This window comes from Cygnus olor, chromosome 1 (assembly GCF_009769625.2).
Source record: "Cygnus olor isolate bCygOlo1 chromosome 1, bCygOlo1.pri.v2, whole genome shotgun sequence".
Lineage (NCBI taxonomy): Eukaryota > Metazoa > Chordata > Aves > Anseriformes > Anatidae > Cygnus > Cygnus olor.
This window is the reverse complement of record NC_049169.1, coordinates 64874421-64896989: the sequence shown is the minus strand read 5'-3', so window position 1 is coordinate 64896989 and position 22569 is coordinate 64874421. Positions and strand designations below refer to the sequence as shown.

General features: G+C 42.6%; 1 protein-coding gene across 2 annotated transcripts in view; it reads left to right on the top strand.

Moving 5' to 3' along the window:
* The first annotated feature begins 1601 nt into the window (after positions 1 to 1601).
* Positions 1602 to 22569, top strand: part of NINJ2 (ninjurin 2) — a 47138-nt gene continuing 26170 nt past the window's right edge. Inside the window, exon 1 of one of the 2 annotated variants that reach the window (XM_040562502.1) lies at positions 1602 to 2011. Coding sequence is in view for 1 of the 2 variants with exons in the window: in XM_040562482.1 (XP_040418416.1) it covers positions 1979 to 2011 (33 nt within the window). In the remaining variant the exon portion in view is untranslated. The remainder of the gene's footprint in view (positions 2012 to 22569) is intronic. The other variant, XM_040562482.1, reaches the window with a different exon arrangement.

The window sequence follows — 22569 nt, the reverse complement described above, 5'->3', positions numbered from 1 at the left end:
TTAAAAAGTCATCAGTTGCTGAAAAGTAGCAATGAGTAGCCTAACATAACATTCAAACAATCACCTAACTGACAGCAAGCCACAGGGATCTTAATTTTCATTCAAGAGTAGAAGCCATGAAGGTGGCTTTCATTGTGATTATAGAGTCAGCCTCACCTAAACTTCCGTAAGCAGGGCATATCTTTTAAATGAACCAAAATCTTTTTGTCTCATTCTCTTTCAGAAGACGACAATAAATCTGAAAACTGACTGTTATAAAAACAAAAGAAAGCAAGAATACAGAAGCCAGTTGCTGTAGCTTCTGTTATACATTTTAGAAGGGAAGTAGTTGGTTTATAGAGTGCATGTCTAGGTGTTGGACAGGGGCCCAGATTTGGTCCAAACGACAATTCTGCCTTATGTTTTCAGCAGAAGAGTTATTGCTTTATCCCTTACTGTAAGTCAGAATTGCCAGGGATGTGGAACCTCCATATGGCCCAAAGGGCCTGAGGGGAAAAGGATCTGAACTATTAACTGCTCCCCAGTGAAAGAAATCTTGACCCACTGCACGTAGACATGTCATGGAGCAAAAGAGCTTTTGACAGTAGCAAAAACCTTTCTCCATAGGAACTGTGTGGGTACGCTCCTTTCCTTGCCCCCGATAAGCCTGTGGCTGGGTCAGCTCCCAGCTGGTTGATGTTAGCCCAAGGAGAGGCCAGAGGTGAGGGGTGAGCTGGGCAAGGCTGCAGCATCCCTAACCAAGGTGGGCTTAAGCTGCTGTGGAGCCACAGCCTAAGGGTCAAAAGAGCTGTGTCCTAGTCCTGCTTTTCTGTATGGCGTTGGCCACTTACTGGACATATCTCACCTCTTCATCTCATAGATGTGTAAGGAAGAAAAAAAAGCTGGTAGAGAGGAATTCAGGCAGAGTAAGTTCATCAGCACTTTGCAGTGAACTTGCAGTACTAAGCACTTGGTATTATCACTGCAAACCTAGGCCTTTGCTGGGAAGCATCAGTGTGACAGGATCGTCTACTGACAGAGTTGTCAGCACTTTTTATAAAGCTGGAGTACTAGGACATGCATTTGGTTAAACTGTTTAAACAGATTATATTACTTACCATACATTTTCCATGCTACTGTAACTGCAGAAATTGTCCTTCAAAAAGCCAGACGAACCTACCTGATCTGCAGGCAGTACAGAGTAGCGGAGTTCCTCTGAAACCTAGAGAATTGCACTGATTTTTCTGCCTGAGGTTTTCACTTAATACTTATTTTCCTATACTATGGCTCGATTCTGGCTGTATATATTTCCATTCTAGTGTCATTTGTAGTTGTTTTTAACTTCAGCGAAAAGCAGGATTTCATTCCAGCTGAGACCAGCCATATCAAATTCAAGCTGGAAAAAGTGTTGGGAAAGGGAAAGGAAGGGCATTTTGGCTGCGGAGAAAAATGAGAAGAAGTGACTACAAACAGAGTGAAGTGGAAATTTCATCTCAGCTGTAACAATATCTTTGCTGCAGCAGCAGCAGCTAGCTGGCACAACTTTCTGGACCTAATCTCTTTACCTGTTAGTTTTTCATCTGTACTCTCTGCTGCTTGCTGGTGAGGGAGGTCGAGCTGGGTATCGCTGCCGTGGCCGCACAGCCCATGCCAGGAATCTCTTGGTACACTGTCTGCATCACCGCATCCCAGCCCAAGTGAGCTCATGAGGCTCAGCTGGACTCTGAGAGGTAGCGCAGACACGTAACGAACACAACTGTCATGGAAAGTCTAAGAGGGACGCTTGTTCCACGCGCTGCCTGGACAATGAAGAATCGGCGTGCCACCCCCTCTCTCGGCCCCCAGCCGATGCCAAGGCGGGCAGCCGGCCGCCAGCAGATGAATAGCAGGTCTGTTCCAGCAGCTGCGCGTCCTGGTCCAGCGAGGAGAGAGGCTGCGGGAGCGCAGAGTGCCCCGCTCCTTGCGTGGTCCACCGAGGAAGAGACCTGGGGGCAGCAGGATGGCCTCAGAAGGGGAGAGCATCAACCTTCAAGTGAGTCCATCTTGGGGAAATACCCGGGGGAGGGAGAAGTGGGAGGGAAGATCCCCGCTTTGGGGGAAATATCCATCCCTCCTACCACTTGCTCCTCAGCTTTCACAGCTAATTTCACTTGAAAACACATTGCTGCTTTTTTCCTCTGCTTTCCTTTGAAGAAAAGCCAGTGGCAGGATCTCTGCCCCTTTTCTGGCAGGAGCTATTACGAACCTTTTTCCAAAAGAGTCGGGGAAAGAAGTTGGGGATATTACTAAGAAGGGCTGCTTTTTGGGGGAATGAGAGGCAGCAGGGGCAGAAATTAAGAGTTCAGCTCTCAGAAGGAGGCAGCACATACTTTACAAGCTGCAAAAATCTGAGCCGTTCCTCATCTTACAAAGCCTTTCTCTGTTTGGCAGAAAGTGCTCCTGATCTGGAGAGGAGGAGAAGAAGTAAATACAGAAAATGCTGAGGGAGCGCAGAGGCCAGGGTTTCCTACGTGGGGTTTATAGAAAACAAAACTTCTTGATAAAGCTCTTTCAGTTCTCTGTGTTCCTCTTCTGGGTGTTTGTGTTTTTTAAGAAGGGTGTTTCTTGTGCTCAGCATGTGTTTTAGGAAAGGGCAACTGCCCAAGGCTTTGGAAAAAGAGACTGTTAGAGATGAAATGGAATCAAAACCCCAGATCACAAACACCTGTCAAACATCAGAAGTTCAAGTCCAGATTTGCACTTCAGCCAACTCCAGGGAAGGGGAGACCATGAAGCATTGCCTGGGTCACAGCTTCCAGCCCTGGGAAGGTCAGCAGCAGTGTCCAAATTCTGCAGCTGATTTTTCTGTCTGTAATGGTCTTAGCAGCCCTCAGACTTGAAAGTGGGGAAGTCTGTCTCAATTTTTAACTCTTTGGCCCACGTCAAAGAAGCCATAATGTAAGATTAGAACCCTTGGGAATAATTACATTATCCTAGTGCTAGATAAGTGGTCTAGAAAGAAGGACCAAAGATCCCCAATCCTGCAGAAAATAAGGCTCACCTCCCCTAAGATACAAGGTGCAGAGCAGTTTTTTAAGACCTTGTAACAGTTAAGTTCAGATAAGAGATACCATAACTAAGGAAAATATACAGGTGGCTTTGACAATTGTTGAAAATATATTCTATGTAGCACTCAGAAAGAGAGACGTTAGGCTTTCCTAGAACTAGGTAAAAAGGGAAAAATATAGAAATCAGTAACCCAGAAACCGGGAACAGAGGGCACAAGAAAAAAAAAAGGGCTAAATAAAAAGTCAAACTAACTCCTTGGATACTAAATATTTCTGCACAATGGAAAATTTCAGGTCTATATTGGATTTTTATCCCAGGTTTTATAGATGAAAAAAATCAGCTTCACAGATTAAAATGCTCATAAACTATGGAAAAATCAGGACCTGAGATTTTTCTGCAGTCACACTTTTCTCTTTCAACCCATTTTGACATTAAATGAAGAGCCAAAAGTGATCCTTGGAACCTTCAGCCAAAAGTAGTCTTTATAATGCTCAGAAAAGGTTAGTAAGCCCAAAAGGTCAATGTTCCCTTGAGTTACAACATTGAAAAGAGCATACAGACCTGTTTCTAGAACAGAAAGATGCAGAGTGTTTCTATCTACCTCTAAACAGGTTCCCAGAAGAAAAATCACGCTACTGAGATTTTCTCTATAACAATTTACAGGGATTTCATGAAGCCACCAGAAAGTACAAAATGTATACAAAGGCACACAGATTCCTGCATTCTTATGACCAGAAAATATGCAGGGTTGGAAGGGGAGGGAAAGAGCACTGCATAGAGCTGTACAGCTGAGACAAGCAGAGGGTCCTGGCATGACATGACTCAAGAAGTGTGGGATGAGGGGATTGATGGAGGGGGGTGGGGAAGAAGTCTTTCAGTAGAAAGTACATTTAAAAGCCTCTGCTGAGTCCCTGCTCTGAGCACGGACTGCAGAGCAGGTGTTTTCCTGGAAGTTTCCAGCTGTGGGTTTACGAGGAGCTGGTGGGAACGTGTGCTGCACACTCAGGAGCGGTGACGTGTGACTTGCTTCTCCTCAGCTCCTGGCTGGAGTGGCAGGAACAGTTATGAATGTTAACTGTGATACAATACAGAAATAGGAATTTTTATTTATAGGGTCCCAGAACAGTTGCACCATAACTACTAGCATTTCTTACACAAGATTCGCATAGCCGGGCTTGAAAGGTAATGAGACAATAAAAATCATATGAGCCTCTAGCACAGGGGAGAGATAGGAGATCAAGATTTAAGACATTTCTAAGGATGACTGATCAGTCACCCACTTTTTTGCTCATCCTAAAAGAGCAGAACAAGAGCTGACTCAGCAAAATTGAAAGTCTCCCTAACAGGAGGCACTCCTTCACCCAGCATGTTGTCAGCCTGTGGAATTTGCCATCTCCTGGAGCAGGTCAGAAAGACAAATATTGGAGCAACATTGAGAAGAGGTCAGGAAAATGTTATGACCAGTAACAATATTTACAGTTATGCAAGTGAGAAAAGGTACTTTCAAATCCCATAATCCAATGGCAGGATAAAAATAAAAACCCTTTTCAGCTCCCTACAGGCAATAGCACAGTTGCTGACCAGACTGCAAGTGGTATCTTGCAGTAGAGAGCACTAGAGCAGATGTATGCCAACTGACCAGAAGTGAGACCTAGAACAGTTTTTTACAAGCAAGAGGTATTTCCCATTAATCCACTTGCTCCCTCACAAAATTTTTCTTGTTCAGTGTGTTTCAAAGAAGTCTCTTTTCCAGTTTTGGCTTCTAGGAAGACTAACAGAACCTCAAATTGCACAGAGAGACGCTAAATGGAAATGAGGCTGAAAGGAAAAAAGAGCCACAAGGCTGTACAGCATCCTCACCAGATCTATGCTAGCCAGCCAAGTGCTAAGACAAAGCTTAAATTAAAATATTTTAATTGGAAAGATTAGCTTACCTGTTAAAAGGTAAAACTTTAACACAAATTAATTTGAATAATGGATTTTTCTTACCAGATATTTCTATTTGTGGCTTCCAAGCAAAAGTTTCATCTTCCCCTATTTAACATCTGCCATTGACAAGAAACTGAGCAGGCAGACCAATAATGTGATGAAATAGAGTATATCCCAAGACAGCTGGGATCAGAAAAACATGTTTGGGAGAGAAACAAAGGAAACAACATACAAAGTCCTATCACCAATTCCTTTTTGCTTCAGGAAACAAAGGCTTACAAATCAAGATAGTAGTGCAGCCTTGATAGTCACACTCTGGCTGATTTATCTGCACTTCTTTATGCTATTACTCCCCCTGACTCTCATCCCCTCCCCTTGCATAGAGATTTGCAGGGGGAGTGAGAGAGCCATACAGGGCTGTTCTTTTCAGCAGCAAAAGACCCATTAAATCTGTTTAGCTGTGTACCTCAGCTGCTGCAGTTCATGATTTGGCATCTTAACACAACCCTGTTTCATTGGTGATTTAAAGTAATGTACCAGACTTTGAATGGGAGCAACTGAGATGACATCCGTTCTACCACTCCCACCACAGTGGCAGAAACCAGGAGAAAGTCTGTGGGCAGCTGAAGTCAGTAACACTCACACATTATTGCCACAGCTTAGGTTTGTCAAAGCCCCAGATGAACACTGCAAAATGAGGCAAAGATTAGGGTTGAATCTAAATGGATCCAGAATTTTATTAGGTTTGCGTTTTCATATTTGCTAATTCATGAATGAGTGTTATGCTCTGTGTAAATGGGTGTTTAAAGGATGTGCATCGGATGAATGCCATCCACATTCATATTGCAAAAGAGACTATGTAGTGTATGTTGCTTCTTTCTTTTTATAGTTTCTTACTCCTTGGTTTAAAAAAATTTCTCATCCTCTGGGATGAGAAACAGAAATAATACATCACCATTTAGGGAATCATTCATACATCAAAAGTAAAAAGAGTAAACAGATAAAATAATCACTCTGGAGAACAGACCCTATGCTAAAATTTTTGGCTGAAGCTCTTTGGTGAATGCTTTGAATGCTATGTACATCTGCAGGAATAAAGACAGGTTTATAAGCAACTTGCAAGGGAAAAAAAGGTTTTAAATCATTGGATAAATTACTTCCAGTGCTCAGGTTTTGACCAGGTCAGCAGCAGGAAAATCTATCTGCAGACAGATAGAGTTAGCTGTAGGCCTAACGGGAGGGACTTTTCTAAAACGCCCACAAAACAAATGGAAAGTCCCACTTACCGCTGTAAATCCCATCTCCCACATCCCACTTTTGGTCTAGGCCTGATGAGTGAGTGCAGTGAGTGTGTTAGACTTTTGGTTTTGCATTTTTTTTCATGGCTTTAGCTTGTGCCTTGAGGCTGTGACGTGCTTACAAGTTCTTGGCTTGGGCACTTATCTGCCTGCTTCTGCAGCAACAGCCAGCTTGTGCTTTCTAGTGCTGTAGGACCTTTACCCTCGTTTAGCAATTTCCTAGAATGATGGCAATATAACATCACCAGCCAAGCAGTGTCCCTGCCCCAGTGGACTTCAGTAGTGTTATTTGGGTTCTGGGACAATCTGTGTGATTTGTGTTTGTATAACACCAGTCTGCAATGAGAGAGAGAGAAAAAAAAATCTTTCAGAAAGAAAATCTCAAATGCTTCAAAAATAATTATTACTGTGACATACATCATTGTAGTGCATGCAACTCAGCCACCAAGAGTTTGGGGAACTTACTCACCATGTTTTTAACAAAACTAATCCAGTTATTACAGCCCCCCTGGCATGATCCCACTCCCCACTGCCAGGGTGCACTCCACCTCCTGTGCCATTCATTTGACCATGGTAAAGCTGATTCAGGGAGCTAAACTCAGAGAAAACTCATCACTCTTTGTCAGGGTTTCTGGTCTGCTGTGCTGAACTGGTTCCTGACAGGATCAGACAAGGGCCAACACCCAGGAGAGGTAGGTCTGTGTGGCCAGGAGAGCATGGGGAGGTAGCAGGTTCTCTCCTTCCAGCAGAAGCTGCCTCTCACTTCAGATCAATCAGTTGAAGGTCCAAGTCTGGGTGTAGCCAGCGGTAGGAGCAGGGAAGGTCCAAATGGTAGCAATGATTGCTTTCACTAGTGCACATCACTCAGATTGCAAGATTTCAGATTGCTGCTTGAGACTAAAGCCTTTCTAGGGCTAGCTAGAGGTTAAGGTGAAGAATCACCAAGCGCTAGTCAGTCGACAGGAAGATATGAAATATGCTATCACACTTAGGAGTGAGAATGATCCTGTGCTCTTCTCCCTCAGACCTGCAAAGTCTGTGTAGCATTACCTGTGCTGATTCCAGAGACTTGTAACTCTGACACTAGCAGACAGACAGCATGATGACAGGACGCTGAGAAGAAGGAGACTTTTTCTTAAGCCTGGGTAATGGGTCCTTTGTTCTCCAGCCAGATGTGGCATTTCTCCTCTACCCTGTACATTCCTCCCACCAGCTCTAACTGGTCCCAGACTTCCAACTTAGAGAGAACATTCATTTGTGCCCTTCCCAGACAAGGGGATTTTCTCATCTTTAGCAACTGAACCCCACATTTCAGGGTATATGGGGAAAATGAGGCACGTGGAGTTGATCAGATCCTTGGAGTTATCTCACAGAAATCAGTGGCTTTACACACTGGAGGCTGATGTCCCCTGGCACTCCACCTTGCTGAGGGGTGGTAAAAGGCAAGTACCAATGTCTTAGTGAGAGAGGGAGTCTGATCCTATGCTGGCAAACCATGTCCACAGTGAAATTCTGCGTGTGAAGGTAAAGAAGGGCAAGGGATGTTGATAGAAAGCTCATCAAGTAGTGAATTAGCCTGACTGACATATCACTCATTAAATCTGTTCTCACTGACGGCATGCAGAGGCCTCCTGTAGAAGAGTATGAGGGACTCTTGCTAGAAAGGGTTCTTACACTGGGTTTAGGGCTAGAATAGGAATCTGATAGCACTGCAGCAGAAAGAAAAGGCAATGATGTGCTATTAGAATAGCAATTTCCTCTGATGTATCTAAAACATTGCCTGCCAGGACTTGGTGAGAACCTACCTGCAGTTGCACATAGGTCCACAGCAATGCTACATGCCAAAGCACCTCTTGGGAGACAAATTCATCTTTGACATATCTCCTCTGAAGCCAGGAGAGGCTCACAGGAAGAGATCTAAGTTCTTTATGTCTGTTGTGGCAAGAATTTCAGAGTAACCCAGCTTAACTGGGAAACCCAGTTTAACTTATATCATAGTCTTTGCTAGGGTTGTTGAACACTCATGCTGCCTCAGGCCCATACTGAGGTCCCACTGTGCTCTTTGGTGACAGTCCTTGCTCAGAAACGTTTCAGCAGTGGCCAGTGAATAAGAAAACAGGGCACAAAGTAAGGAGACGGAAGAAAAATGTTACCTGCCTGTACTGCCTGCTGTTGGACAGGGGTACTGCCACTTCCCTGAGGTAAGGGGAGAGGACCACGGAGGTCGGTGGCTACAAAAGCATAATCATTATAACAGACTTCTGTGCCTACTCTATAAATCTCCTACAACTGAAGCAGGGTAGTGGAGAGGAAGCAGGCCTGGGAGGCATGGGTCTTCCTGGGGGGTGGGAAGGACATGAAGCAGTTCAGGGGGCAACAAGATGGCGCCTGCGCAGTGCCAAAGGCTGAGGGGACACTCGGAGCTTTGTGTGGTGGTGGCCCCCTGCTCTGCCAAGAGAGGCAGTGAGCCATTGCTGCTGCACCCCATGTAGAGGACAAGGTCAGCTGGCAGCTGTACTAAACCAGCCCAGGACAGCCCTTTTCCACCTCCTGTGCATCAGGACCCCTTCCCCCTCATCCTGCAACCTTCCCCTCAGCAGCAGTCTTTAACAGCCCCATCTCTTGCCCTTTACCAGTTTTACACACTGAGATACAGACAAGTGTCTCACACACTTGCACATCACAGATTTGAGGGCACAGGGCGTGGGTTTTATTTAGTGAGTATTCATGAGCCTGGTTATGGTCATGGTAACATACACTTCTCCTGGCTGGCCAATGTCAAACTCTTCCACTAAGCCATCTTTGAGTGTGGGAGTCCTTTACAATGTGAAGCACCTGCTAAACTATGGATAAATTGATTTTTGTGTCTTTTATCAAAAAGTTGCCTCCTGTGGCTTCATTCCATCCCATGCCTGAGAGCTGAACCATACCTCTGCTACTCTGTTCACCTCCATCTGACAAGCAGGTACAGTTCCACCACTCATTTAGCCAGTAAAAATTGAAGCCTTCAGCCCAAGCTACCATTTCTCAGCCCTTCCTGAAAAATACATATTCATTTGTCATGTCTCTCTTCTGAGAGCCAGCAACAGGTTATGCTCCATGCATACAATAACCCCCACAAAAAAAAAAAAAAAAAAAAAAAAGTGTGAACTTCTCTGAGTATGAAAGGACATGTGGGCATTTTCACTGCCATTTCCCCATCCCTGGCTTGTGAGTCAAATGTTTATAAAACTCTCTCCGAGAAAAGGGAGTACAAGAAAGGAGCTCCATGAAACTTAACACTACTGTAATCTGGATCGCCCCAGGTATGTAAACATGCAACAGAAACTTCTGAATTGTACACCAGAATGATGGAATAGCCCCAGTGCAGATGCTGCAAGATTCACATCACCAGTTACCATACATCTTGACACACACCTTTGAAGCAGGCAAATTATAATTCCTTGTCAAATTACATGAATCAGCTGTGTGATTCTATAATTATAGCTGTGAAAACCTTTATACTCGGGATCTTAGAACTTTCTATCCAAAATAACCCTTAGGGAAGAAATTTCTCATGAAGCTTCTTGGGTCAAGGTTCAGCGAGTGCTGGAAATTCTGGGGGAAACCTATCAGCTACTTTAGAGAAATGAGAACAAGAAAACGAGATGTTGTGTTGTTTTGTGGATTGTTTGGGCTCTTTTCTTTTTCTTTAGGTTTTTAATTTTTGTGAATATTTATGCATATTTGCAGGACTCTTCTCTTTGTAGCCACACAAGTCAAAGTAGTATTTTTGGGGAAACGAAAAAATCCCCAAACTCACCACAAACCTTAGTTATGTGAGAAAAATAACTGCCCCTACCATTCTGAAAAGAGTCAAAAGGCAACCAACCATTCTTTTGTAACCTATGTTTTTCTGAAGGAATGTTTCTATAGAAAATAAATACACTGAAATAATACGTACACAGGATTTTTGTGAGAACCAAGTTCTGTTGTCCTTAGTTCTCCAAGCATTTTGTAAATATCAGTGGATTTAATTTCACAGTCCCTACATGAAGAAAGAAGTGCTTTCCTGCTTATTTTGCAGATGGGTAAGTCAAGGCAGAGGCAGTTAAATGACCACTGATATATCCAAGAACATACAAGCAGAAAATGACAGAAGCAGGAAGGAATACCAGATCATCTCTGACTGAATACATGAATTGCCATGCAGCAGTGTGGTCTGTGGTTCTGTCTGTACTTTTCACCAACTAAAGTCTTAACCTCCACTTTTCCTTTTTTTTAAAAAAGAAATTGTTAAAAGATTGTTGTATTTAGTCATCGGAGAGCACTCTGTTACTCCACACAATGTAAAGTAAAACATTAATTGAAGAATTGAAGCAAACACAATTCCTACCCTGCTGAATGTAACTTTAACATCAATTGGAAACAAATTTTGTTGACAAGCTTTCAAAAGTACAGGCACACAGCTGTGTTTGCACCTCTTTCTTGGTGGAGCTAGAGTCATGTTCAACCATGTTGGTGTAGGAAGCAAACCCCAAAGCCAAAGTGAAGCAAGCTAAATTAAATTAAACATAAATTCTGACTCAGAATGATCACACATGCTCTTGATGCCTCTATTCTACTTTAAGTTTGCACCCTTTTTTAGCTGATTCAAGATTAAATGTTCCTCCACATCCCTGTGTGACTTCAGGCTGCGTCTACATATTTTTGCTGACTGGAGCTGAAGCACTGACTGTGGGGAGGTTCATCCTCACCACCACCACCAAAGCAACTGCTCAAAGTAATCATTCTATCAAGACTGTCTGGGCTAGGAAACTTCCATTACTGAGTTTCTAAGCTAACCCAGATCATTGTGAAAGAGCTTGTTTAGGGAATGCGCAATTATGTCTTCTTCCAAGGAAGAATTAAGTCCCCTGTCTTCACGAGTCTGGACAGAGACAGAAATGGCAGCTCCTTTAGACAGGCCCTCATCCATCATATTGCAATGGAATAATTGTTCCCTTTCTTGGATTTTTCTTGGCTGGTCATCTTAGCAGAAGATCTAGTTCTTCTGGGATGATTTGGGAAGATCATAAGATTTATAATCTGGGTTCTTTCTATCTTAGAAGTAAAGAATAAGGAAAATAGATACAAACAGAAATACAACCCAAACCATTCCTGCATAACACCAGTGCTTGTTTTTCCTTATCTTTAGCCCACGGTGATACCTTGACTGGCAATCTACACTGATCAGAGAGACGTCCAGCAAAGAATTAATATGCCACAAGAAAATATAATAGGCTGCTGTTTTCCTCTCTTTTAATAGAAACAGATTTGAACTCCATTTTCATCTTCATGTGCTAGATTCTTGGGAGCTGATTCTGGACCAAATCCTTAGCCAGTCCCCATTTTTGGCATGTGGCTGTGAAAAAGTTGCCCAAGGGAGTTGTGTCAAAGGGCTTTTACTTTGCTCTTAATGGCTCCACGTAGGGTCTGAAGGAATCTGAAGTGCTCACGAAATGTGGTTTCCCCTCTGGTGTTTGCTGTTCAGCTTGCTCAGCAGCTCAGTCGTTTAAAACCATTGTGAGTGGATTTAGCACTTGTGAAATAATGCTGGCCTATTCAGATCCAGAGAGGGATGGGCAAAATCCACCAGCACAATAGAAGCCCCTCTTCCCTCCTCCTCAGATGAGAAGCAAGGGTGCAACAGAGTTCAAGGGAGAAAACTACTCATACCCAGGTGCAGCTACACAGATCCTGGGGGAAAGAGATATGGGCCTAACAAAATAAAAATATTAACACATGTTCAGAGGAGGTAAAAACCTCTGCATCACAGAAAAACAAACAAACAAACAAAATCCTTACGTATAGAAAGCAAATCATGAAGGAGAGAAAAAAAATTAGGGATAAGGTGAGTCTTATCCCTGATTAAAGGCCTGTCCCCTCCTCCTGCCCTGCAGCCAGGAGAGCAGACCCAGAAGAGAGCTCCAGTGGGGTGTGGTGCTTGGCAGCACAGCAGGAAAAGCTGGAGCTCGTCTTGGTTTGAGTTGCTTTGGTTGTGCAAGGATATTGATTTTCTTCTTTTGTGCCTGTGATTTAAGAAAGGCCAGAATCCCGCAAAGCTCACAACTTGGTATGGTCTTGAGAAGAAAGAAGGAAAATCAGCAAAGAGCTCAGAGACCTATTACCTTCCTAGGGACACATGTAAAAATTCAGCCAAAGCTAAGAGTCCACAAATGGCAGATTATGCATGCCAGTAAGCAAAATGGGGTGAATAGACAGAGAGGACTGAGAGTCATGAAAGTCTGTCCCCAGAAATCGGAGAAGATGGAGCCCTCCGCTTCTTCCTAGTCTGAGCTACTAAGTATAGCAAGAGGCATGTTTCATCTCTGAGCCATCTAACGCACAACTGTTCTGCTGAGATCATGAAAAAAAAAAAAGAAAAAGATAACTAGTGTCATCTCTGATGTGGACAGCGTTGCAGGCATGCTGTAGATCTGTATCTGTATGCAGAGATTTGAACTCAGGACCAGGCTCAGACAGGCAACTCCAGAGCAGATGGCAACAATGCTTGGTGGCTACTAATTAGGTTAGATTTTGGTGAGTGATGTGGAGCTGAGCAGTCCTCTGATTCATTTCCAGCCCCCTCTGTGCTACCTCCAGCCACAAGCCTCCAAGCACAACTCTGAGTTACTGAGCTGGGTCAGTCTCAGGGCAGACACTTTTTGGGCCATGAAGAGATGGCAGTTCTCGAGGAACCCCAGGTGGGGAACAGGCTTGGGATCCGGACACAGGCCAGCAAGGTGGTGGTGCACTCAGGTGTTTACAGCCAGGGTGGGGCAGGGGTTGAGCCCAGTGGGTCGTGTTAAAGCACTTCCTCTTGCCTCACTTGCACAATGTACAAACAGGGACATTATCTCTCCTGTGGGAGCAACTGACTCAGATGCTTGGCCAGCTGCAGGGAAAGGTGCCTCCATAGCTGCCAACAGCAAAGAGTAGTTTAAAAAAAATAAATCCATCACTTTGTGGCTCCAAATGATAACAAAACAGCCCTCTTTTTTTTTTTTTTTTGTGCGATCCAAAAACATTTTTTTTCTTCCTTTGCTCTCCTCCCTGTTTTTTCCAATCTAAGAGCCCAATCTGTCTGTTTTTGGTGTGCCTAACATAGGTTTTTGGACACCACCCCCCCATTTTTTTTATTTTACATATTATCAAATGATGTATGAAAAGTAAAGTTCAGCCAACTAAACCTCAAGGGAGTTATGCAAGAGCAAGTAGCACTGATATGTATTTTCAGCTTTACCATGAGCCCTGTACAATTAGCCATGTATGTCCATAGACTTCATACATCTGTTTATGAAGTACATTGTGGGTGCATTGTGCTGCAGATCTGGCTGGAGCAGTTTGAGAGGATGCTGTTTCCCAATGGCATGCTGCTATCCTTCAATCAGAAGACAATGCCTCTAGCCCCATTCTCCTCACCCCCTCTGAGAAATAAGGGGACAGCAACTAGCTGAGTAACTGCTCTGGCTATATCAGCCGTTTCCACATGCATACTGTATCAGTGCCCAGCACACGATGAGGCGCTTCTTCGTTTGTTATCATCTGCCCAGTGGGCGTAATTGTAAGGCAGATTCAGCAGAAACAAGAGCAACGCTTGTGGGAAGTTTGTCTGAGGACTAGCAAAATACAGAGACTAAGAGAAGGCTGTGATTTACTGATCACAATCTCTGTATGGGAGGATCTATGTCCTTTGAAGGGCTGCTTGTCCTCCTGGTGCATTGTGAAGGGCAGGTAGGCCTCTGTGAATCCTCTTGGCTGCATTATAGATAATATCCCATGGGCCCAAAACTGTGGGAATATTGTATCTGTTACCAAGCAGCACTGGGTCTGCCTTTTGCCCAAGGCACCTGTATTACACACACAGTCAACGCTAACATGTTGATACCTGCGAGCAGAGGGAAATTCACATTCTGTGCTTAAATGCCGCAGGAGCTGAGGTGTTAGGATGTGTGAAATTAAGGTAGGGAGGGCAGGGAAGGAGAGGAAAGGCTTCGCAACTACAGACAATGTAATAGGTGTAGCTGAATGAAGGCCTTCAAGATAGAAGAGGTATCCTTTGAGGCAGCCTTTCTTCAGAAGGTAGATTACGAGGTAAAACTTTTTCAAAAGGCCCAATGAAAACAAGAATATTTGGTGCCAGGGTCAAGAGCTGAGAAGAACAATTGTAATGATTTCCCTAAATATTTATCTTCCTGTCAGGTAAATATAGATTAAGAGTCCCTGGTCATGATAATCATATTAACAGTTGGAGAGGAGTTTCTTTTGCCCATCTTCTCTGGTCACCTCATCATCAGCATCAAAACGGGTATCAGGATGCTCAGACAGGACATAAACTGTGAATAAGCATAAAGGGGCAAACTTGCATTTATTTTCAGTTTTGCAGAGAAACTGACTGTTAAAAGCGCACAGAAAGGCACTACAAAACACCCTCAGCTAAAGCTGATCTGCTGCAATGACAGTGAGCTCTGCTGCAGGAGGCAGTAACCAGAAAAGGAAGAGTGTGATCAAAATTGAATGAACTTTGTGCTAGATGTGTGCAAATGTTAAAGCACAGGACTAAAACTGGGAACTAGTATGAGCTGCCTCTCTGAGCCCATATCAATTAATGACAACTACAACAACCATGGCACTCCAAAGTACAAGGATCCAGTGCCTAGTCCATCCTGTATGGTCCTTTCTTTTTTCCTTCTTCTCCCTACCCTTAATTCTCCTCAACTCTTTGATCCCTCCTCAAACATCCAGGAGTCCATTTGGGCACAGCTTTATGGCTGCACTCTTATAAGAATCCAGCTGCAGTACAAAATACAGACTGAGTGAATCCAAATGAAGTCCGGGGCATTTGTTCCATATCAGTGGTTCCCACTTATTTTGTCCCTCAGCCATCTTGAAGTGAGAAACGACAGGATAAACACCAGAAGCAGTAACAAAAGAGTCATAAGAAACTTGCAGTTCATGCAAATTTTGTTTCCCACTCTAGGGACTTATGAGGGTGTTTTGTGGTTGAATGAGAGTGCTTTTCAGAATACAACTATATTTGCAGAATTTGGGAATTAAATTATCAGAGAAAGGGTTATTCTGCTTTAATCTCCTCCCATTCCTATTCTGGCCCAGAGGCTTTTGTTCCCCAATATAATCTCCTAGGAAGCCCTCATTTGCTACACCCCTTCCCAAAGGTCTCTCAAAGCAACATCCACCCAGGAGATCTCTGAAAAACACAATTGTCACTAAGGGGATTTGGGCCTCTTTAATTTCTGCCATGCTGTACTTTAGCTCCTCATTATAAAGTTAGCTCTTTAAGGTTCTTTGTCTCTGCAGGGTTGAAAGTTGCTGACTGAATGTCTGGGTCCAATTTTCCACCATTTTTCCTTTAACCGGCCATTCACAGCTAAGCAAAATGTTTGTATAATGCTATAAGATCCTTCACGTTAAACTTATTTAACTTTTTGAACCTGTTTTGCAAGGAGTTCATGAAAAAAAAAAAAAGCACAAATGAATAATAAGTCACCAGAAAAAAAAATGCTAGCCTAATCTTTTAGTATAGAGCCTGAACTGTGGGTTGTTTTTTTGTTGTTGTTTTTGCTTTTTGACTTTTTTTTTCCTCTCTTTTCATGGAGAGAAGAGGACTGACATTGTTTTAATCTGAGAATTTAATTCCCAGGGACAGTGTATGAGAAAACAGCAGTAATACACAGAACACCCAGGAACAGTTGTTGAAAGTTTCTCAGGGTGTTACTTTTGGCAGGACATCAGGTTCCAATAAAAAACACTGAAAACACTAGACTAACAACAACAACAACAACAATAATATTTTACCACAGATCAAGTGTATTTTATCTGAGGGTCACAAAAGGCTTCTGGAAACAGCAAATGAGCTCCTTCAGGAGGTGTAAATGAAATTAATGCTCTGTGGATGTTTTCATAGGTTCACTTCTGTAGAAGACAGGCTATTTTGTGCAAAGTGTTGGAGGGTGCAGAAAGAAAAGAGTTAACATGTATAGCCAAGCGTGAAGCATTCTTTGTAGTGAACTTGCATAGATATAGTAACCTATTTTTTAATGTTTTCAGTAAATCAACTGCTGAAATTCCACATACACAACCTGAGCACCTGTCCACAAACCAGGTAACCAAGGGTTACACTGTGCAAATACGCAAAGTACTGGGTGAATTCATGCACATCTATTTGACTCTAATGTGAAACTCTATATGTTATGCTTGCAATTCCTGCTTGGCACCTTTTGTATGTTTTCTGGGACCAGTTTGAGACTTAAAAAATATAAAAATATGCACACACAAGTACATGAAAAGTTAGGGACTAGAAGTAAAAGTTCAGCATAGATCACTTGCAAACTGCTAGAAGCTTTGGATCCAAACCCACACTTTGCAGTATTAGGCTGTCTCTTCTAGGGAACCATTCCATGGTGGAGCTGCTTTTCACAAAATAAAAGATGCTGCTTCACTCTGGGCTACTGGTGAATCTCAGCCTGTACTTCGTATGTGATACTGTGAAGATGTTGCTGGTGTTGTTATGCTGGCAAAACTCCCAGTGGAAGAACAGCTTTTACCAACCAAAGGAGTTGTTCATCAGTTTCGACAAAGAGAAGATATCGTGACATAAGCAGTCCAGAAAATACATTGCATCATTGACAGCTTTTATAGCTTAACTTGATTGCTTATGACTTTTTAGCACAAACACACAATCAAATATCGCTGCACAGACCTTACCTAGGTTACTGTAAGAGGAGAGTGCATATTGAGATAAATGACACCTTTCCTTAGGGTCTCAGTGTGTATTTTCCATGAAAATTACTTCTTGCTCTTTGTAGTCATTTTTATGGTCACCACTGCCCTTATTTCCCGGCCCAGCACTCTCACCAGACAGCAAAAGCTGTTGAGAAGTCACTGGTGGTGTCCCTAACACACAGAAACACGAAAGTTGTAGTCACTGTTTACACGAAGGAAATTATGTGAAACAAGTCATGCTTCCTTTATGTCATAATGTTAACAACAGTAGCAATGAAGGTTTTGTTATGACACCCCCAGTCCAAGGTAATGACTAACAGACAGAAATTTGCATATCAGGATGATATAACAGCCTGCTGCTCCCCAAAAGGGGAGGTCCTGCTCTTCTTCAGCCCAGAACCCCTTGCTCCCTCCTTACCTCCTGCTCCCAGAGACACATCTCACCTTGCTTTTGTGTGGCGTTTGACAGACCTTTCCATCAAATTATTCAGCGTATTAAAGTTGGACTAAATGTTTTTTTTTTGTTTTGTTTTGTTAAATTAGCTTGGCTTAATGAGCTAATTTGTCTCAGAACAGGGTCTTATGAAAAACAGAGTGTAGAAGAGCACAAGGCCCATAGCAGGAACATTTGCTTTGGACTCTGAGATCAGCATAGCTACAAGGTGCAACCCCCAGAGTTTTGCAGAAAATGCTTTCTTGCTGGTAGAATCATCAAATCATTCAGGTTGGAAAAAGACCTCTAAGATCATCTAGTCCAACCTTTAACCTAGTACTAAAGTCTACCACATGCTACCAGGTTCTATAGAATCACTATGGTAGTTTCACCACCTTATCACAGTGGTAGTTTCACTTCTATATAGATGACCGTAGCTGCTTTCTGGGAGAATTTGTTCATGCCAGAAAGGGGACTAGCAGAATAACTGATATAATTCAGAAGCTACAAATATAGCTACAAATGGACGCCTCAAGCTGTACCATGCAATCCCACGAAAGAATGAAGAAAGGCAATTAGAGCTGATGACACGTGACTGGAATAGCCTTTATGAGTTGAACATACCATGATGGCAAGACATCACAGCCACTAGGACCTGCGTAATGCTTTACTCACTATCAGATATACCCACGTCTTCTCTGTGGATTGAAACAGTATCTATGACTATATGACTAAACTAAAGCATACAGAAGCACACCAGCCATCAGAGTTCACTGCAAAATTCTGACCGTTTTCTGTCTGGTTTTGCTTGCTCTAGACCTGGAGGGCACCTTGTCAGAATCCTTAAATAAGCTTCAGTGCTAACCCACTTGAGTGTTTTCACCTCCCGACAAATGCATGTGTGCTTGTTCCTTTCAGCACTCAGTTGCTGCACAGAGGTGACAGAAGATGTGGATGTGTAACTGCTATCCTTGGACATGGGTTAAAAGTTTATGAATTTGTCACAGCAGCTGTATTTGGAAGCTAAGTTCTGAAAAAACAAACTGTTCTCATCTGTCCAAAGTTTGGTTTTGAACAGCTCCATAGTTATGGTCAGAGATTAGAAAGATTTTTGTGGTGTTAAAAGAATGGTTTGGAATTTCTTGTCCAGCCCTCTGCCCTCAAAACTTCGGAGATGACTCACTGGCACTCACCTCCATTCGTTACTGAGCTAAAACTTATTTTCTCGGTTTCATTTAAAGTTCCAGTCTGTGCCCTTTCAGAAGCAGAGCCTGTTCCAATATGAAAGAACAGTGTTGGAAGTGCAACTCAGAATTCAAGTTTTCAAAAGCACTCATGTTAAATTCCGGCTGAGCTAACATGCACGTATGCACAGAGGCATTTGCACATATAAATCATGGTTTGCTTACATCTGGCACACGCAAAGAGCATACTGCTTGGCACACTGTTTAAATGTACCTCAGCTACTGGACTGCATTCAGGTCTGCAGATGATTTTGAAAAAGTTTCTTTCTAGACAGGAGACACTATGCCTTACTGAGTATTTAGTCGATATTTGTATGGAACGAAGGTGGTTGCTGGTGCTCGCCATTTCCTCATGAAGTTTCTGCAGCCTTGCATCCATGGGATTATTGAGATAGGTGCTTTTCACTCCTGTGAAGTAGAAGAGCTGTCTCCATATCCCATGTGTTTTTTACCCTGCACAAGTTAGAAGCAGCATTTACCAGCAGTCATACTTCTGAAGCTAACTGCAGAGCTTGACCAAGCCCCAATTCCAAGTAAAACTATCTAAAGGAGCAAGTAGCTACACCAACGTACCCAGATTAAGTAGTTTACTGCAGTCTCACAGAAACTGCTCACCATTTTGCTTGCATGTTGAGCCCCAACTACAGAAGGCCAGAAAAGTCCAAGCTAAAAATATCAAACTGGTGCCATACCCAGATTGCTTTTACCACTTTGTACCAGGTTAAGTGCACGTCAAGTGAATTTTCCAGAGTGGTTTGTGAAAACCCGTTAGCCAGTAAAACATTGATCGCAACTCTTTAAACTACTTTTTTTCTTTTTCCCCGGCAAGTGGGTCAGGTTCCTTTTGTATCCTAAATCTTAGCTTTTGAGAAAGGAGTATTTCTGTTACTCTTAACCTGGAAATTTACAATCTGCTCAGAACCGCTTTTGAGTTATGCAAGTCCAGATCTGTACTTCTTTCATAATTGTCTGCCATGGTAACAAACAGGGCAGTGCCACGTCTGGTCCCTCAAGCTCTGTACTCATGCCAAAGATAACCAGTTATACTAGCATAATTAATTTTGATGCATTAACAACCCAACAGTTTTTGTCTTCACTGGCCAGCATATTTGCCAGAAAGATTCAGCAAATGTAATTTTAAAAAAGTTCTTTCCTCTGCTGAAAGGGAGAGCAGTCTCTGAGTTTAAAGAACAGGTGAGGGATGCTCATTTAAGGATTAATCATCACTTTATAACTCCTGCAAAACGTACACTCCAGGCTCTAATTTAGTTATACACATTATCTGTGGCTTGCTAATTAAGAACAACATGAGTATTAACCTTTTTTCTTTTAGGTCATTAAATTGCTGATTTAAAACTCCACTCAGTGTGAGAAGTAGTTCTGAATATCTGAAGTGTGAAATAGCAATGACATTAGCATCTTCAGCCAAACCCACAGATGCTGGAAAGAAAGACATTTACATTTAATACCTCAACCTGTAACCTGGAGGACATCTGGAACTCCTCAAAACCAGCCACTGCTCTATGAAAGTGGGACTCCTCTCCTGTGGTGCAAAGCGGATTCACCACTTAATGCTATTTGTTGTTGTGAGCTTTAGCCTGAATTTCTCCTATACTTTGATAGTGCTTCTGAGTGGTTGGGATCATGGAAAGGTAGCTCATTTAGAATGACTAAGGCAACATTTCTTCTGATCACATATTACTAAGAAAGATGTGATTAACTTCATCTTCAGTACTGTGTAAAAAATTTTGACTTTCCCTATTTCTTTGAGCCTGGATTTGATAGCAGTTTTGAATAACAAAATTTGATGTCCACTCTGGTTCAGTTGCATAAATAGCTTTGACTTTTCTTCCAAAACTTTCAGTTTGTTCAATTCCTTTATGCTACCAGGACTTGGTAATAACTTTGTAGCTGCAGAATTGCTTTCTTAAAAATAAAAGGATTATAAACCAACGAGATCACATGCTGGACCAAATCAGAGTTCTCAATAATACACAGCACCATGGACGAGGATATGAGTAAGAGGAGATGAATGATAACCCTGGAGGTACTGGCAGAATGCAGCGTATGCACAGGAGCACAACAAGAGCAAGGGCAGGGCTGGAGACAGATGTTAGGTAAATTAGACACACGCAACCACGTCTCCATCACGCGGGGAAGCACGTGACCCTTCTCCTCTTGACTTTGATGAAGGGATGAAATACATAGATAGTTAAATCACTTTGGCTGCAACATCTGCAACACACAGTGGAGGTTCGCACTGGACCAGTCTGCTCTTACAGTTTCCTCAGCGTCAAGACATGATTGCAAGTAGACTGAAAACTCCTTCTAAAGATGACTGTGGTATATAGGGGCTTGGGGTCAAATGGTGGTGGGGCAGCATCTACTTCTGTTACTTGGACTTTCACACATCTGCAAGGCACACACATTGCTTAGACCCATACTGCATTGACAGAGACAATATGGGAGTCTTTGGAATAGAAGGGAGTGAATGGAACGAAAACCATTTGTCCTGGACACCACTGCTAGATGGCATTGTGACCTTACTGCTTTCTTTGTAAGGGATACTGGATTCCCAAAGGAAAGTAATTACCAGAAAGGTCCTTTCTGTGCATTTTCCAGGTACCTTAAATCCTTTTTGTCATACAGAGTTGTCACTTCCACAGCACTGTGATTTCTCAGTCAGTTCAAGGATATATTCCAGAGTATAGACTTGCAAGCTTTCCAGAAACACCAGGTAGTCCAAATGGGGCTGCTTGCTCATTTAACTGTCAAATATACAGCTGAGGCAAGCAGTGCTTTCTCTGCTTTCCTCTCCATTCTAGGTGCACTCCAAGGGACTAAATGCAGTTTTAAAGGTGCAATAGCATTTATGGTCTGCCTGTAGCAAGCAGTAGCCATCCCTTACCCTAGCTGGAAAAGCTCAGATCCACTGCAGTGATTCTGCTAAGATTCCAATGACCTGACTGTTCACAGGCACAGGGTATTTTTGATAACAAGCCCTTAATTCTTCATCCTGTAGGCCCAGCTGGTCCACAGAGGCTGACATCATTTGACCACATACTGTAAGATACTAACCACTTGAACTTTTGCCAGAGTAAAACTTGATAGCTGAGCACTGATCAAGATCTCTTTTGGAATCAGCATCAACTATATATGGTACTATTCATCAGTGGCGTGCATTCAATGTCTTTATGGAATTGGCCAATAGTCTTCTTTTTTTTTCCTCCTATGGATACATTTGCCAAGATGAAAAAATCTGAAAAAACGTAAACAATTTCCAATGTGTTTCCAACTGCTGAACTATGTTTTCTGAACCACATTGTTGAGTAGTGATATAAACTTCATGAATACTCTCTTGGGCTGCTATTCAAACAGTGATTCTCCATTTTCTTTTCCGATTATGATCTGTAAATCACTGAACATTAACGTTAACGAATGGGGCTATACACAATCCGGGTTCATTACAAAGCAAGCACATTCCTCTCTCCAGGTTTAGAAATCTAGCCTGAAACAATTTTGACTGTTTTGGAATGAAGAATACTCTAGAAACAAAAACTGTCCATCTTTCCAAATATGTGCTGGTGTTGCTATTGCCAGTTTGACTCAACTGTGACATATACATATTTCACAGGAAAGTTTTTTTTTTTTTTTTTTTTTCCCCTCCAAGCAACTCAGTGTTCTCTAAGTTCTGTAAGAACTGATGATGAAATACTGAACAAGGTTTGTTAACATTTACTTGGGGCATTATAACAGCCTGGCCAGAAGTTTTAGTCAAAAAAATCATGATACAGAATCATTTTCTATTGGAAAAATAGAGTTTTCATAAAACTCTCAAAAGTTGTGTTGATTCAACCAAATTTGTGAAAGTTTT